This window comes from Camellia sinensis, chromosome 1, assembly GCF_055761805.1.
Source record: "Camellia sinensis isolate YWXY chromosome 1, ASM5576180v1, whole genome shotgun sequence".
NCBI lineage: Eukaryota > Viridiplantae > Streptophyta > Magnoliopsida > Ericales > Theaceae > Camellia > Camellia sinensis.
The window spans coordinates 192202331-192220423 of record NC_138961.1 but is presented as its reverse complement, the minus strand read 5'-3'; the positions used below and the strand labels follow the sequence as shown (position 1 = coordinate 192220423).

Below are 18093 nucleotides of genomic sequence, written 5' to 3'. Positions count from 1 at the left end.
TGGTTGAAAATTTGAAATTCAAAACATAAATATAACATATACCATCTCAACTCAACGTGACATTCTCAACTCAACGTAGCATTCTCATATGTTTCTCATCCAAAACTCAACGTAAATGTAACATATAACATCTCAAACCCACCGTGACATTCCTATATGTTTCTCATCCCAAACCTAACATGCATTCCAATATTCCACCGTTGAATTATGAATAATGTAACCTTCAAAATGTAATATGTAATATTCCAAACCTAATGTGACATTCTCATACTCCACCGTTGTTCGCATTTTAAATTTTCAATTAATAACTGTAACCCCCTAAATGTAATATGTAGGGATACTAACGGGTAGAGTTTGGGACGGGTTTATAGAAATCCGTCCCTGCCCCGTATCATATCGAGGGTGGGATAAATTGGGGGTGATGAAAGCAAGGTGGGTGCGAAATGGGGAGGTGGGTTAATTTTTTTAAGTTAAAAAATGAAAATATTAATAAAAATGATTGATAATATAGTATATTATGAATAATAATTTATACTTAATGAAAATTATATTATATAAGATAGAAAATAAATGAATAAAAATTAATATTAGTATTTTAACTTTATTATAATGAAAAATAAATAAATTATATATATTATATGCATATAAATATAGTTAATAAATATAATCGGGGCAGATTTCAGTTGGAATGTGGCGGGGGAAACAAAAATTCTTCCCTACCCCATTTCTTAATTTGGTTCATGCGGGGTGGGGCGAGGCGGAGGAAAATAACCACCCCTATATAACATCTCAAACTAAACGTGATATATAGGAGAGAGAATAAACGGACAACAATAGAACAAAGTAGGGATATAATAATCCACTGCTACAATTGATTTACACAATATAGGATTTGATGGAATACATTGCTATTTAAATAAGATTTTAGACTCTATAAGAAGTTTCATACGGTTTCACGCTAAACAAATTTCCATAATAGGGTTTATAAATAATTTTTCCTATTTTAAATTTTTACTAAGAAATATGTAACAAAAGAAAAAAAGTTTTTGATTGAGACCCCAGTCTCCAACCACCCCCACACACACGTGAGGGTTGGTCATTAGATAAAAAAATAAAAAAAAAAACTGACCAATCAGAGTCCACTGGGAGACTGGGTGTCACCCCCAATGGAGTCCGACCCATTTTCCAAAAAAAATAAAAATAAAATACTCTTATCTAAGATGCCAAACAATGCCTTCAAATAAATAAATAAATTTGTGGTCCACACTCTCTTGCTTATATTCTGTATTTAATTATTATTTTTAAAGCAAGCAAGAGCAGAAAAGAGAAGCGGAGGAGAAATGGCCTCAGCCGCACTCTTTTCTTCTTCTTCTTCTACTCCTTCTTCTCTCTCCTCCCCTAGCTGCTATTGCTTCCACCCCAATTCTACCACCTCTCCCCATTTCTCTTCCCGAAGAAACCCTAGTCCAATTACCCTCCTTTGCTTTCATCGAAACAGAGCTTTATCTAGTAAACTCAACCATGTCAAGTTCAAGCTCAATTGTGTCACTGAGCGAGCCACAGACTCCGACACCCAACTCGAATCTCCGCCGCCATCGGCGTCTCCTCCTCCTCCTCCTCCCTCCGCCGCGGTGTTGGTTGGGCAATTGTGGGAATGGGCAGTGCTGGTGTCGCCTTTCTTCTTTTGGGGTACGGCTATGGTGGCCATGAAGGAAGTGTTGCCTAAGACTGGTCCCTTCTTTGTCTCTTCTTTCCGCCTTATCCCCGCCGGCCTCTTATTGGTTGCTTTCGCTTCCTCTCGTGGTCGTCCTCTCCCCTCTGGACTCACTGCTTGGCTCTCCATCTCTCTCTTTGCACTTGTTGATGCCACTTGTTTTCAGGTCCCATTTCCTTTCTCCTACATATATTTACATTTTAGATACTAGCGGTGGATGCAGTCGCGATTAGGGGTGATAAACGAGCCAAACTGTTCAAGTTTGATTTGTTAATCTTTTGAGCTTATTAAACTGAACGAAACCGAACAAGCAATTGACTATGTTAAAATTGACTTGTTTAAGCTCAAATGAGCTAAACACAAGTCAAGCTCAGACTGTATAGTTTGTTTATCAACCCTAGTCGCGATGTGTTTGCAATTGTACATCTAAACTTTTAAACGGAATAAGGAATGAGCATTTAATGAATCCGGATTGAATTAGAAAACTCTTTAGTTACAAGATGTAGTTACCAATTTTAGGAGTATTTTGAGAATATAAAAAGGAGCGTGACAAAGCCGAGAGTTTATGCTTTATATAATAGAATCGATATACGGAGAATGCTATGATGTGCAAGTACACATCATATGCACCTCATCCAGAAAGCATAATTTCTCTCACAACATGTATAACTTTTATCACAAAAATTGTAACTTCTTTCTCACAAAATGTATAACTTCTCTCACAAAAAGAATATAACCTTAGTTATAATGACTTTTAGGTGCACATCATAACTTCAAAATTCATAGCTTTCATCACAAAAATCATAACTTTCATCTCACAAAATATCTAACTCTTCTCACAAAAAGTATAATGTTAAAATCCACCTACTCTCCACCTACTTCACCCACTTAAACCTACTCCACTAAACCTAACCCACTACACCACTACACCACTACCACCTCACCTACTCCACTAAACCTAACCCACTACACCACTATCACCTCCACTTCACCTACTCCTTACCTACTACACACTCACCCTCTTCTATATATAGGAATCATGAATCATTGTAATAGAAATCAATAAAAAATCAATCAATAATACATCAATTTCAACATGGTATCAGAGCAGGTTTAGAACCTATAATTTTTCGCTTCACCGGCGGACGGCAACCTCACCTTAGCCGTCCGCCGGACCTCAACCTATTCCGTTTATTTTTTACACATACCTTCCCATCATTGCACAAATACTCTCTCTCATTACCAATCTTTCATGTTCTACACATACCTTCCCACTGCCGCATTGCCTCCTTCGCCTCTCTCTCTCTCTCCACAAAGACATGGATTTAGATGCTGAATTACTTGGGCTTGAAAGTCATCGTCGCAGGCAGCAGCAACAGTTGATGGATGAGATGTCAAGTCTCTCCTCCCCAACCAGTTGGAATTGTAACTTGGCTACTGCTGCAGCTTTTGCAGCTTCGTCTTTTGATCGAAGTGGGGATTTCAATAGGCTCGGAGGTGTGAAACCTACTAACCTTGATGATGTTTTCGGATCTATTGATCCTGCAATTTTGCCTCAGTTCCAGGGACTTTCTCTAGATGCCTCCGCATCCCAAGCGCAGTCTCCAACTGGAATGCAGATGCGCCAGAACATGAACCAGCAGCTCCGCTCGACCTATCCTACAAGCCTTTCATCCTCACCAGCCCGTGCATCGTCATCAATGGGGATTGACCCATCTGGGGCTTCAGCAGCTGCAGCAGTTCTGAGTTCAAGGGCAGCTGCCTTTGCAAAGCGGAGCCAGAGCTTCATCGATAGAAGCACTGTGAACCATCTCTCTGGGCTTCCTTTGCCTGCTTCTTCTGCAAATGTAATGCCTTCTAACCTTTCGGATTGGGGATCTCCAGATGGGAAATTGGATTGGGGCATCCAGAAAGATGAGCTGAACAAATTGAGAAATCTCTCTCGGCATCACAAATCCCATTTTACTTTTCTTTTCTTATTTCTTTATTTTTTCTTTTACTTCCTTTACCACCACGCACCGACCCAACCATATCTCTTTTGCAGGGCACAAACCCCAACCTACATTCTCTTTCTTTGAAATCCCATCATTTTTTTTTTTTTTTTATTTTATCCCATCATTCACTACCTTTTGCACACACCCATACTCTTTTTTATTTTTTAAACCAATCTTTATTTATTTATTTATCTTTTTTTTTCTTTTCATCCACTTTACACCACGCCGTCTGCTCCCACACATTCTCAACCCTTTTTTTCTGCATGTTCTTTCTACCATCGGGTTTGCACAACACATTTATTTTCTTCATATCAGGGGATCAACCCCGATCACAATTTTACACCCAAAAAAAAAAAAAAAAAAAAAAAAAAACAAACAAACAAACAAACAACCCACAACAACCACATCCACAGGCGGGATTTTTCTTCTCTACTCTGCTGCCGGTCTCTTCTTCTTGCCTCCGTCCTGGGCGGTCCTTGACGGTGTTGCCTCCGTGTTTCCCACTCCACCGAGCACGTTCACTCCACCCTGCTCCTCCACTACAGCATATGGTGGACCTCCAAATCGGAACATCACGGTAGCCTTCCGCTTCAGCTCCTTGTTTTCCGCCTTCAGCACACTTATCTCTGCTCGCGCATCCTTATACATGCGCTGGAGCAGAGCCAGTTGGCCGTTTAAATGCTGCACCTCATTTGTCCTACTCTGCAGCCGGTGCGACAAGTTTGTGACTGCCGTCATCGTCTCCACACAGGACTTCAAAGTATACTGATTGGCTTCAATGTCAGTTTGCACTGCCATTTTTTGCTCCACAGACCGCATAGGAAAGTTCAACGGAGCAAACCCTGGGTTGCTTGGTTGAGGTTCACTGGCCCCCGCACCAGTTATCTCTCTTGTTGACTCGTTAAGGTCTGGAAAGAGAGTGAGCAGACCACGGGAAGACGAAGCCATTTTCTGGAAAACAGAGTGTTACAGAGTATCTCTCTCAGAAAACAGAGACAACAGAGTGTTACAGAGTATCTCTCTCAGAAATCTCTCTCAGAAAACAGAGTGTTACAGAGTATCTCTCTCAGAAATCTCTCTTAGAAAAAACGAAGAGTTTTTCAGAGTTTTTCTAGCAGGTTTTTGTCTCTGCTTCCAAGCCTCAGCCTCCGCTTCGGTTTATAAAGACCATGACAAAGAGGCCGACACGCGTTCTGTCGATCACGTGCCTCGCCGCGTGTCTGGCGCACCTTTTGATGGCACGCCTTTTTATGGCACGCCTTTTGAAAACATGGGCACGCCTTTTGATGGCACGCCTTTTTATGGATTGGGTACGCCTTTTGATGGCACGCCTTTTGAAAGATTGGGCACACCTTTTGAGGGTGCGACTTTTTAGGGGTCCGACAAGACTCTGTAAACTGTCCCGACATTGATTCCGGTTAGCTCCTTTATGGGTCCGACAAGACTCTGTAAACTGTCCCGACATTGATTCCGGTTAGTTTCTACAAGGGTCCAGCAAGACTCCGTAAACTGTCACAACAACTGTCACAACAGTGTCTGTTACAACGGTCCGACATGACCCCATAAACTGTCTTCTACATCGGTCTGACACCGCCATCCAGTGTCCTCTACACCGTTATGACACCACCATACAGTGTCCTCTACATGGTTATGACACCCCCATACAGTGTCCTCTACAACGTTATGACACCACCATCCAGTGTCTTCACCAATGGTCTGACACGACCATACAGTGTCTCTTATCCTCTTTTATTTTTATGTATTTTCTTGTTTTGTTACTCTCTCCAAACTCAAGTTGGTTAGTTCCTATCCCCCTTGAGTTTGCGGGGGCTGTTAAAATCTACCTACTCTCCACCTACTTCACCCACTTAAACCTACTCCACTAAACCTAACCCACTACACCACTACCACCTCACCTACTCCACTAAACCTAACCCACTACACCACTATCACCTCCACTTCACCTACTCCTTACCTACTACACACTCACCCTCTTCTATATATAGGAATCATGAATCATTGTAATAGAAATCAATAAAAAATCAATCAATAATACATCAATTTCAACATATAACTTTTCCTACAATGTGCAAGTGCACATCGTAACCTCTCCCTAGATATACATCCTATTTTATAAAGTACATTCTATAGACTATGGTCTATGCTTGAATAGATGCTTTCAGCTGGCGAAGTAATCTATTTTCACTGAAATTTTACTGATTGAACAGGGTTTTCTTGCTGAAGGATTAGAGCGGACATCTGCGGGTCTGGGCAGTGTATGTGCTGCTATTCTCCCTTGTTATATTTTTTGGTAAAAATGCAAGTGACGAACAATTAAGCTATCTTTGGGAGTCAGTTGGAGTGGGAAGATCTTTCTATACTATACTTGTTTGGTCAACCTTTTGTTTTGTCAATAAGCAAGTGTTGTTAATTTCAGGAAATTTAAAATGTTTTGTTAAGTTCTGCTAATTTAGGACTGCTTTGGTTCATGTTTTTGTGTTCATAATTTCTCAAAAGCACAAAACAAAATATGTTTGGTGTGTGTTTTTGTTTTTAATTCTTTTGAAAATTATAAGTAGGCTTTGAAATGAAAACATGAAAAAAGGTTGAGAAATGCTGCAGAGCATTCCCAGTTCAAACCTTAGAAAAAAAGAAGCATGTTTAATGCATATTACGCTATAAAGCAACCTCATGATGTCAACTAGTGATTATTTGCTTCGAAAGTTAAAAGAAGGGCCCATCACAAAGCAATCCCAAAAAGGTTGCTTTTCATGAGTTATTCATTATATATTGCAATTAAGCTTCCCTGAATGTTTCATTTACAATCATTTTATCAAAAACTGAGGAAGGTCTAATACCAAAAACAACTCTTTGGGGAGCAAAAAAGAATCTTACTAAATAATTTACATGTTTTACACATATTATATCACAACTAGTCTTTCCTAAACTCCGAATTTACAACCCATTTACTACATGTTTTTTGTTTTGGGATGGGGATGGGATGTTCTAGTTAGGATAATTTCCCTTTCTGCAAACAAAATAATCAGATAAGTTGGTTATGATTTCTATAGCTATGTTGCTGAATTATTTGACATAATAGTGCTCACTTCTCTCAAGTGATATTACTCTGTTCAATTGATATGGTAATGGGTAATAAACTGAAAAAATGACTAACAGTTGAATGAACAATTTCAGGTGATAATTGATTCACAGCCATTGACAGTGGCTGTACTTGCTGCCCTGTTATTTGGCGAATCCATCGGATTTGTTGGAGCTGCAGGCCTTGTGCTTGGTGTCATTGGTCTTCTACTTCTTGAGGTACTTTTATGAGAAAACCCTAGTGTTTTCCCTTTATTTCCTTTTAATCTGAATGTTGCATGATCTGGATTCAACTAACACATATTTACATATTGCAAAAGGTTATTGATGATGTCAATATTTAATTCCTCAATTGTTGAAGCTTCATCACTTTAATTATCCTTATTGATTTATGGATGGGGTTATTAATACATATTTTTGTTGTTAGTCAAGCATGCCTAAAGATCCAACATTTGATGTCAATCATACCTAAAGATTGAAGTAAAATAAATTAAAAATAGAATTGTCCTATGCAACCTCCCCCCTCTAGGACCTTTTTTTTGTCTCTTGGATCAGGTTTTATCCAGAAAATTCCATAGCTCCTCTATTGCAGCTGGGCAATGTACTAGATGGGCAAACTTCCATAGCTTGAAACCCAAAATCAAGAACCCATAATACGAATTGGAAATCTTCATAAATATGATGTTGGGTGCTGGAAAAAGAACTGGTCAGCCATTACCGTTCAAATGCTGCCATTGGAGTTAATATGTATAGGATAGATTTGTCATTTAATACTTCAGTGATGATAATTTGGTCTGAAAATGTTTTTCAAGTTTCCGTACATTTTATGATAATATAGTTTTAGCAAGATTAGATTTACACATATATGCAAGCAGATTTGTGCATCAAGGATCTTCCTATTTTATTTTTCTATAAAATGTGTACCTATGTTGGAAAATTTACTTGTAAAAGTTCGTGACTGTTACGCTTTTATTCATATAAATGGTCATGAAACTTTATATGGGACTATAAGTGCATATGTTTATATGAAGGTACAAACATATGTGATTTCTCCACATTACACTTCAATTACGGTTTTAATCTGTTGAGAAGGAATGTTCAGAAATTGAAGTTTTTAATGTAAGCAGTATTGTCTACATGCCCCAAACAAGAGTTTGAAGCAAGTCCTAATCTTAAAGTTGATCAGCATCTCTCTTTCTCTACTCTATATTCTGCTATGCTTTCAATCAACTGGAATTTTTAGATATGGTCCCCAAACCCTAAACCATGCTATTGAATAATCACCTCCTCCTTTCCCTCTCACAAGGTAACACATAGGAAGGTACCAAAACCCAACCCACCCTTCATATCACTTTTGAAGTTCAGTAATGTAATGTCTGTCTTATTGCTGCTGTTGACGATGACATATACACATTGTTGATGCTTAATTGTTTTAAGCTTTTTTTTTTTTTTGTCATGGTGAATGTCATCCCATAGGTACCAGCAATTTCTTTTGATGGTAGCAACTTTTCATTATGGGGGAGTGGAGAATGGTGGATGCTCCTGGCAGCTCAAAGCATGGCAGTTGGTACGGTTATGGTTCGCTGGGTTACCAAGTATTCTGACCCTATTATGGCCACTGGATGGGTGAGTTATTTATATTTTCCATTTGTATATCCTCATCCCATTTTAAATAATCCGTATGCCAACTACATGGGGTTGGGGTTTTACTTTGTTGAAGAAAAGAAAAAAAAAAAAACTGCATGGGGTTGGCATCACAAATTGTAGTTCCATTTATTTCTCTTTATTCATATCCCCCCCCCCCCCCCCCCCCCCACCCCACTTTGAACTTGATTAAATTAACTTCACTTTTCTGACCTAAAAATTGTTTCTTGTATATTGACCAACTATTATGGATGACTTTCCCATCTTATCTTCAGCTGGTGCCACCTCTAATTTTTCACAAACTATTCAGTTGAAATTTCTTATGAAATATCTATTTCTCTTATAGACTTATAGTCACCCATCTTTCTTAATTCCTAATGTGTTATCATTGCACCCAAGGTTCAATGCATCTCCTAGAAAAGGAATACCATAAAATAGTAGGTCGTCATGTGATTGTGAATTGCGATCATCAGATTTGATAAACAAAGAACACTTCTATTCTATGAGCTTCTAATTTATTGTTCAGACAATTGTAGGATCACTAATTGCCGTATTGTTGTTGTAAGAACTCTGAAAAAAATGAGTGGAGGTTAGGAGTTGATGCAGATTTTCAATTTCTATTGCAGCACATGGTAATTGGTGGACTTCCCCTTGTAGTGATTTCCATTCTGAATCACGACCCTGCCCTCAATGGGAGTTTAATGGAGCTTACATCAAATGACTTTTTGGCACTCCTTTATACTTCTATTTTTGGAAGTGCCATCAGCTATGGTGTGTTCTTCTACAATGCTACAAGAGGTTAGTTTCGAGTTTTCTATTGTTGTGATTGTTGTATCATGTCTTTGTATGTGATCCTCACAGTTAGAATTTTTATTTTTTAGATTCTAGCTTCTTTTTTCCTGTAATTCTTGTAACTGAAGTGTCATATTAGATTAAGTTACATTACACAGCTTTTATTTTGAGATTGACATGAGTTTGATAATTGCATTTCAGGTAGCTTGACAAAGCTCAGCTCCCTAACCTTTTTAACTCCAATGTTTGCTTCAATTTTTGGGTAAGTTTATTCATTGAAGGATTACAAAGAGATGCGACTTCACAGTATACAATCCTATGTATTATTATCAGTTTTCTGAGTGAATGCATATTTCATACACTGTGGATGAAGTTAACTTGACCCAATATGCTCATGTTACTCGGCAAACAGAAAAGTCATATAGAATTTCAAACCAAAAATATGTGGCAGACTTAGTCCTCTCATTTTAAAAACAAAAGCCCATGAGTTGCTTGTATTTTCAAGAATGTCATTACCCCATCATTTTTGTGATACAATTTGTTTAAAAAAAAATTTCTGTAGATTATTATCTTTTTATGTTTTCATCCCCACTCTCTTTTGTGGATCTTAATAGCCCTTTTCCCCTATCTTTATTATTTTATTATTTCTAACAACAGGTTCCTCTATCTTGGTGAGACCTTCACGCCTGTGCAACTCATTGGAGCTCTTGTTACTCTTGCTGCAATATACATGGTTAATTACAAGACCAGTTTGGAATGAGTAAACAACAAAAGCAAAATGATGGGAAAGCTACTGTTGGCTCTAAACTTTCTACCCCAGGATTGCTTCCTGATTGTGTGCATAATGAATGACATCAGCGCAGCGGGATTTGAAAGGCACTTACCACAAGTCAAATAATACATTACCATAAGATGGCTTTGGACATTTTAGAATCACAGTATCAACTCTCAAGTATGTATGTGGTGTCATCACTCACTGATAGTCTTGAGTCCTGTGTAATACAGATGTACAGATTTAAAGCCAAATCTGTGTTCTTAAGCAGTTTTCCATGGCAGAATAATTATTTCTGGGGAAGGGACTCAGGATAATGAAAGCATTTGTGCCAGATGTGTAATGTACTAAATAAAAAATGTGAAATTTATTTGTGAAAATGCCATCAGTTTAAAATCTTTTCTTTTTGGTGCAAAGCATGCCTACAGATTTATTTGAAGTTGAACCGAGCGAAATGCTCTTCTCAATTAATAGCAAGAAAAAAGCTGGACCAACCAAACAACTCTGTCAACATAAAGTTACAGCAAAAGTTGCAAGTTTGCAACCACTGATACAATTCAACTAAAAGTTACAACTGAAAAGGTTCATCTCGTTCATTTTCAGGTTGAAACAGCTGCAAGTGGAGGCGTCGAGTGAAGACCTCTACTCGAACCAACTCGGCCTCGCCCTATTCCATTCTGCTGACGATCATCAGATTCTCTCTTCTTTTCGCTCAACTTTCTTCGTGCATGATCCGAATCACAGCGTGGCTCGGACAAAGCATGCCTCTGAAAACCCGGTGGACTCCTATTGTCCTCCCTGGTATTCGACCTTGAAGAAGTCCAGTGGTCAGTTGAATCAGCTGAATTGGGTTCCCATGAAGAAGAAGATGCCCAATGTTGTTGACCACCAACAACAAAGCTGTTGCTCCCTGAGGACTCTTGCTCTTCCACATCTCCACTATCACCCCCCACAGTACCCCTCCTCGTAGTCACATACTTGTGAAAGCTTGGTTCAGTTAGGTCATCGCTGACAAGCACTTCAGACTCCACAAAAGGGTCCTTGCTCTCTAATCTCTTCTTCCCAACTGGATTGCTCGAACTGGAGTTGAGATCGGCAACTGCTTCAAGGATGGAGCACGCCTTGGTGACGCAAGGCGGGAGAGAGATTGCTGGGGTGCCCTTTTGGTGGAAGTTTTGGATATCTTCAAGCAATAGCGCTGTATAGGAAGAGGGAGCGGGATTCAGTAGGGTGTCGGGGTTGAGGTCAAGGTCCCGTGACAGTCTCGAGGACCGGCTTCGTGTTATTGTTTGTGGTTTGAGGATTTCGGGTCCTGAGGGTACCACTGTCAATGCAACGCTGCCGGGCGTTGGTTGCAATATTTTGCCGTCATCTTTCCCCTGCTGCTGTTCGTTTGCTCTGCAACTTGAAGTTCCATACTTGTTGTCTTTGCCAGTGTTGGTTTTGTTATCGGTCCCTTGCACTGTGACTTTGTTACTTTTCACATTCTCATTGTTGCTTTGCTTCTGCATTGGAGCCTGCAGAAATTGAATGACAACAGTTTATTAAGGAATATTCCATTGTTGGAGACCATTCTTGCACTGGTTTATTAAGTCGTGCCGAAATTAAACTTGCTTAGCTAACGGTTTCTGAATTTTTTTTAGAAAACAACTCTTTGTAGGAAACACTACAAAGTTATTTTCAAAAACTGTTTTCCCACAAAAAAATGAAAACGTAGAAGATGAAAAGCACAAACAAACAAGCTCAGAATTATTCAGAAAATCAACCAACCAAACACTGTTTTTGAACCTTTTATGTGAAAGGTTGAAGATCTCAGGATTTATGTATTAATTCTTCAATATTCACATGTGACACAAACCAAATACATGATTTGTGGCTTGAATTTGGATAATTGATGTAGCTCAATCCCTATAATTGCACGATATGATTGTATTCTTCAGTTAAAAATGTGTACACGCGCACAATCTGCTGAACCACATAAATATGCCTTCTTTCACTTTCTTGCTTGTTTCATTTCCTTCACAAAACTGAACATTTTATTGTTTTTGTTTCCGAAAAACACATAAAAATGAAAACATAAACCACAACCAGAGAGAGATAGAGGGTCAAAGTGTACCTGAGACAGACTGTTCTTGTCAGCCTTGTTGCTGTGTAGAGGCACTTCAAATCCAACACAATTCTGATCAATCTCAGCCAATGGGTTTCTTCTATAAGGAGAATGCTCAGCCTTCCTAGAATTGCTTCTGCTGAGGGACAATGGCTGATTGGTGTGCCCATTCTGATTCTCATTGCCACCCCCCCTCCCATTCACCCTCGCAGGAGACTGAGACCGCGGTGACGCCACACTCCTACACCCCATTGCCGCCGCTTCCCCCCCTGCATTTCTCTTCACCGAAATCCTCTTAACTGGCGGAGCCTCCACTCCACCACCACCACCATTATTGCTCTTATCGGTGGCCGGAACAGAGACCATCTTTCCAGGCCTACATCCACCGGCATTGGCTGATGAAGTGGTGGCGCCACCAGTTATGGGTGATTCAGATCTCCTCCCCGGAGACCGGCTCACCCTCCTCCCACCACCGCTGCCACTGCTGCCTCTTTCTCTGCTTCCCGACCTCTGCTGCTGTTGTTGTTGTTGTTGGTCTCTTTCTCTGCTCGGAGTCCTCCTCCGGGAAGAAGAAGAAGAAGAGGGCCTTGATTGGCGGTGGCGCTGCCGGTGGCGGTGGATTCTCTCCGCCACCGTCTCATCATCGTCGCCATCAACAACCTCATCGTCGTAGTTTTCATACTCAAAGCCATTACCTTTCTTCTTATCTTTGCTAGGAGTCTCGTGATCGAAATCATAACTCCTCTTGGAGCCAGAGTACTTCCGATCATGGCCAGAACCGGACAAGGCGGTGGCTTTTCCGGCGGAGGAGCTGCGGCTGAGGCGGCCACACTGGATGAGAATAGCATCGACCTCTTCTTTCGTACAACTCGATGTCCTCACTACGATTCCCCCATTCGGAAATCCTCCTCCATTGCTACTAGTATTGTTGTTGTTGTTGTTACCAAGATCAGCTGATTCAGATGCAGATGTATCAGTACTGGTGGCTGTACATTGGATCTTCTGGTGAACTGGGTTGGGTTTTTCTTCGTCAGATCTTCGATCGATGTCTTGGCTCTTGCGGTGTTTGATGACAAAGATCTCCTTCTTCAGAGTCTCTTCTTCTGGCTTTTTCGTGTCTATTAATTGGGGGTTAGTGTTGGTCTTGGTTTGATTTGGAGGTGGGTCGGGAAGTGCATTTGGTGAGGAACAAATGGTGGTTTTCTTGCTCAAACAACTACCCATTTTAGACACAGAGAGAGATGGGGAATTACAGATAAGAATGGGAAATGTGTGTGTGTTAGAGAGAGAGAGAGAGAGATTTGAATAGAGTAGATAAGGGGAAGGAGTTCAAAGACCAAGAAACCCCTGTATGTTTTAAATGTAACTTTTTGGATGAGAGAGAGAGCGAGAGAGAGAGAGAGAAAGAAGAGAGAGAGAGATTCAAATTTTTGACAAACGGGCGGGCATGTGGCAATAGAGCCGTTAACTTATAAACCCTTTTGTTTAAAAAAAAAAAAAAACAAGAAATAATGTCATTTACCAACTCCTGCTGTTTACCATTATTATATTCAAGGTAATCTTATAAAAGTCAATAATTTTTTTTTTGCTCTCGTCACCCTAATAAAATGGTTAATTAGTTACATCGAGATACCTTTAATTATATCACTCTAATTATAAATATCGTATGCATAAAAATGATACGTTTTTATAATTGATAAGTCTAAAATGTATAAATTTATAGATAATGATGTTAAAATGATGTTTAAATATTGTTGAGAGCTTCTTAGTGTAATTAACGTTTACTAAAGTGGTTTTTTTTTTTTTTTAAGATTTAAATTTTTTTAATGTATGACACAATCAGTTAGAATAAAAAATTTATAAAATTTATTAGTTTGTATACTATTTTTTATATTATATATTATAATCAAGTTTTGTTAATGAATACATTAAAATTATTAGTTAACAAAATAAAAAATAATTATATATATTTTTATAATAGCTACACTTACAAAAAAATTACAACAATTTCAAACTTTTTAAAGTGTCTTTTTGACAATTCACGTTGGGCTTGTTTGTTAGCGATTATACACATAACTTATAACTTGTTTTACTTTAAGAGTTTGTGTCAAATTATTTAGTACAATTTTTACTTATAACGTATTAGGCAAAAATAGCTTAAATAAATTTAAAAAAATTGATTTTTCATAAGCTAAGAAAGAATGCTTTTATTTTTTACTTTCTAATTACTAATTTTTAACTTGAAATAATCTTCACCAAACATTCCAACATTATTTTGGTCTTATTTTATGACAAAAAATGATTGAGACCTCATTTTTTTAGATCCCTACAATCCTTTTGGATCTCAACTATTGATGGTGTAAGTCTCATGCATACATAATTAATGATTGAGATCCAAAAGAGAATATAAGAGTCATAAAAAAAATAAAAATAAAATAAGGTCCAAGCACTTTTCTTTTACAACAATGATTCATCCCACTAAAACATCACCACTAATAGCACTAATGCATTAAAAAAGTAAAAAAAAAAAAAAAAATACAACTCCAAGACCAAAACATCACATCATTAATAACGAGACCCACTGCCACCTAATTAGTGAGAGCACTAATTAGTGCTCCCAAGCGTTATTCTTTCTTTTATGACCTCGAATTCCAATCTTGAAACGATTTCGAATATCCCTGTTAACGGTCATCTCTTGGATCCACTGCATTATGCATAGAGTACTCATTTCATTTGGTTCAAATCATGATCATCAATTCACTTGCAATTATTATTTATTTTTTTATTTTTATTTTTTTTGGTGCGTGTGTGCGCGGGGTGCAACCTTTCTTCTCTCAATTGTTCAAGTTAAGGCTCAATTAGATTGCATTTTTTGTACTGAAGTTGGCCAAATGGCAACTTGTATCTTCAAGTTGCCATTTTGTGTTGAATTGGGCAAATGTCCAACTTTACAACTTTTGCCTTGTTTGGTTAGAGGTTATTTGGTTAAAATAGTAAATAAAATAAAATGTCACATTCAATTTATAATTATTTAAGGTCAAGTTTAGCATCTCCTAAAAAGACAAAAAGTCTGAAAGTTATTCAAAGGTGTTGTTTGGCAAGTTAGTTTGTGGCTAAAATAGTCACAAAAGACAAAATATGCTATTTTAGCCACAACAAACAAAACATCGCATCCAACCCATAATCATTTTACTTTTCTCTCACAAAAAAAAATTAAAAAAGTAAAAAAGTCATTCCCAAACCAAGCTTTTTAGTCTAGGCTAATATAGCCAAAAAAGTCAAAAAGCCAAAAAGTCAACATACTTTCCAAATGGAGGCAAAAGTTATAACTATTCATCAAAAAAAAATATTAATTTCCACATATCCATACAATTCAGCGATCATGTATGGCTGGTGTTGTGTAGCATTTGTTAAGAAAAATTGCATAGTTTAGGTGCAATTTTCACACACTGTTGTTCAGCCCGTGGGGGCCCATCATGGGTCCCGTTTTGATAATCTGAATTGTTCAATGTGTAGAACTCGTCGAGTACTATATGTCTGTAAAAAAATCATATTGATCGGATATCGATAACTACATGATCAAATCAGTTTTGTATAAAAAAATAGATGGTGTTATAATTAACGATTGAAAAAAAAAATCTGATCAGATAGTTATCGATATCTGATCAACGTGATTTTTTATAAGTATATAGTACTCGACGAGTTCTACACATTGAACGGTTCAGATTATCAAAATGGGACCAATGATGACCCCCACGGGCCGAACAAAACCATCCAGTGTAATGCCCGAAAAGTAGCCAATAATTTTTTGCCATCAATTCGACTGTGCAGATTGTACGGCTATGGCCCACACATCTCTAATCTTCTCCTACACACTTCTCTATACAATTTTTTAATACACATTTTTTCATAAAAAGTCAAAAAATTAACCTAAACATTCATATTTTTTCCTCAACTTTTTAGTCTAAAAACACAAAAGTGCACTTATTTAGGACATCCCAAACAACTCCTAACTTTTTTCTCTTATGACCATCAAATCAACTATAAAAAAATTAACTATCATCCCAAACACAACTTTTTTAGTTAGATTAAAATAGCTAAAAAATCAAATTGTCAACTAAAGTAATCTATTCCCAAACAGAGGCCCCGTTTGGTAGAGCTGTGGGAAAGTGATTATAACTTATAACTTATAACTGTGAATATAAGCTGATTTTTGAATTATAAATTAAGTTTCTCCTCCCTCACTCAAAGAATAAGTTGATTTTTGACTTACAAAAAGCTATAAGCTGTATTGTTAAGCTGAACCAAACACATCAAAATAGCTTAAATTAAGCTAAAAGCTGAAATTGAAATTGTCTATATGTAAACTTGTTAGTTACTCCTTAGTCGTATTTATTGTTACTATTATATGTTCTCTTTTAAACTTATGTATTTTGTAAAAAAATAAAATAAATAAACAACAAATAAACATGTGATTTTCAAATAAAATCATGTTAAATTTGCCATGCACGCTTTGCAGAAAATCATTCTTCAGTCAGGTTGAATGATTGATTGAAGAGGGTTTGATATCAGCATGAAGTCAAATTATAGATTCAATGTGTGATTTTATTGTAAAGTGAAATTCACTTAATGAGAGGGTAATTTGTGTAGCCAAATTTGGCCGAGCTAAGTTAGAGTGGCAGTCAAAGATATTTATAGGACCTATCTACGAGACTGAGCTACAAGACCTAGCTACGGGACCAAGTTATTGGACCTAGCTACGCGGCCTAGCCACGGGACCTAGCTACGGGACTTAGCTATTTCCTAGTGGCTGTCAACGCTATGGCCGAGCTACCAAGCAAGGTAGTCAAACGGAGAAAAGAGCCAAAGTAACTTGGTTGACCGCAATGTTAGCCGAGGTAAAGATATTAGCCGAGGTAAAGTTATCAGGCGAGGTAAAGGATAAGCCGAGGTAAAGCTATCAGCCGAGGTAAAGGGTAAGTTGAGGTAAAGGTGTTAACCGAGGTAAAGGTGTTAGCCGTGGTAAAAAGAGCTTAGCAAGAGGATCGCAAGTGTTAGCTCGGTCCAAGTGTAATGACGGTCACCGTGGTCGGAGTGGAGATAGGTAGCTCGGTCCAAATGTAATGACGGTCACCGCGGTCATAGTGTGCCATAGTTAGTTCGGTCCAAGTATGAAAAGGGATTATCAAGTGTTACCACGGTCCAAGTGTGATTAAAGTCACCAGGCAGTGTAAAGGAAGTTATCTCGGTCATAGTATTCAGAACCAAGGTATTTGGGCATCTTGCGGAGGACCTAGCTATCGTTAGCTTGGTCGGGGGTTTACTATGGTTAGCACGGTAGTAAGTCAACACCACAGTTGGAGTATATCAAACTGAGGTACACGCAGTGAAAGGAAGAACCAAGCCAGCTGGAGCTCGGTCTAGTCTGCGGCTTTAGCATGGTCATGGTAGCTCGGTCGTATTGACATCCAACCGTGGTAAAACCATTTCACTTGGTTTAAGCAGTGAGGGGGGTGTTGAAGGATAAGCATTATCTTTCAGGAATATGATTCCTAGGAGGACTCTACATGGAGGAGTAAGAGTCCTACTCGGATTGTGCCACGCGGAACCTATAAAAGCTCATAACATCACCTATGGAGAGGTAACACAACTTTGACTCTCGAATACATAGAGCTTTTGTCTATTTGTCTATTTTGCTAACTGTTGGCTACATATTTTGTAAAAGCCAGTTACAGTTCGACACGTGGCATAGTAAGGGTAATAAAGGAAGGTTATTCAAGCCTTTAATCCTGATCGTACACGTGACAATAAACATTGGTCCTCACAAATAAACGGGATGCAAGATGACGTGTCTTCAAACGGTTACTCATATTCAAATCTAAGTACAAGAGGGAAGCTCAACTGCCAGTAATGGCGTAATGGAGCTACTTGTAAGGAAGCATGACCAGCGATCATGGAGGAGCAGTTCGAC

At 38.4% G+C, this 18093-nt stretch overlaps 3 protein-coding genes across 4 annotated transcripts; 2 read left to right on the top strand and 1 right to left on the bottom strand.

Moving 5' to 3' along the window:
- The first annotated feature begins 1288 nt into the window (after positions 1 to 1288).
- On the top strand, positions 1289 to 11567 carry LOC114299734 (nodulin MtN21 /EamA-like transporter family protein). Of its 2 annotated transcripts, XR_014341540.1 has the most exons (8): positions 1296 to 1880; positions 5937 to 5984; positions 6904 to 7026; positions 8284 to 8433; positions 9078 to 9249; positions 9445 to 9505; positions 9901 to 10195; positions 10619 to 11567. XR_014341540.1 is itself a non-coding variant. In XM_082890737.1 (7 exons), exons 1-7 carry the CDS (start codon positions 1341 to 1343, stop codon positions 10001 to 10003), a joined length of 1197 nt encoding a protein of 398 aa, XP_082746863.1. In that variant the 5' UTR covers positions 1289 to 1340; the 3' UTR covers positions 10004 to 10395. The 2 variants fall into 2 exon arrangements, 1 of the variants encoding a protein (XP_082746863.1); XM_082890737.1 differs by lacking the exon at positions 10619 to 11567 and having other exon boundaries at positions 1289 to 1880; positions 9901 to 10395.
- Positions 3006 to 3792, top strand: LOC145790836 (zinc finger CCCH domain-containing protein 33-like). The gene has a single exon (XM_082869704.1). It carries the CDS (start codon positions 3034 to 3036, stop codon positions 3790 to 3792), a length of 759 nt encoding a protein of 252 aa, XP_082725830.1. The 5' UTR covers positions 3006 to 3033.
- On the bottom strand, positions 10414 to 13565 carry LOC114299727 (uncharacterized protein At1g65710). The gene is made up of 2 exons (XM_028244564.2): positions 12132 to 13565; positions 10414 to 11532 (listed from the first exon to the last, which is right to left on the bottom strand). Exons 1-2 carry the CDS (start codon positions 13344 to 13346, stop codon positions 10615 to 10617), a joined length of 2133 nt encoding a protein of 710 aa, XP_028100365.2. The 5' UTR covers positions 13347 to 13565; the 3' UTR covers positions 10414 to 10614.
- Between the last annotated feature and the right edge of the window lie 4528 nt (positions 13566 to 18093).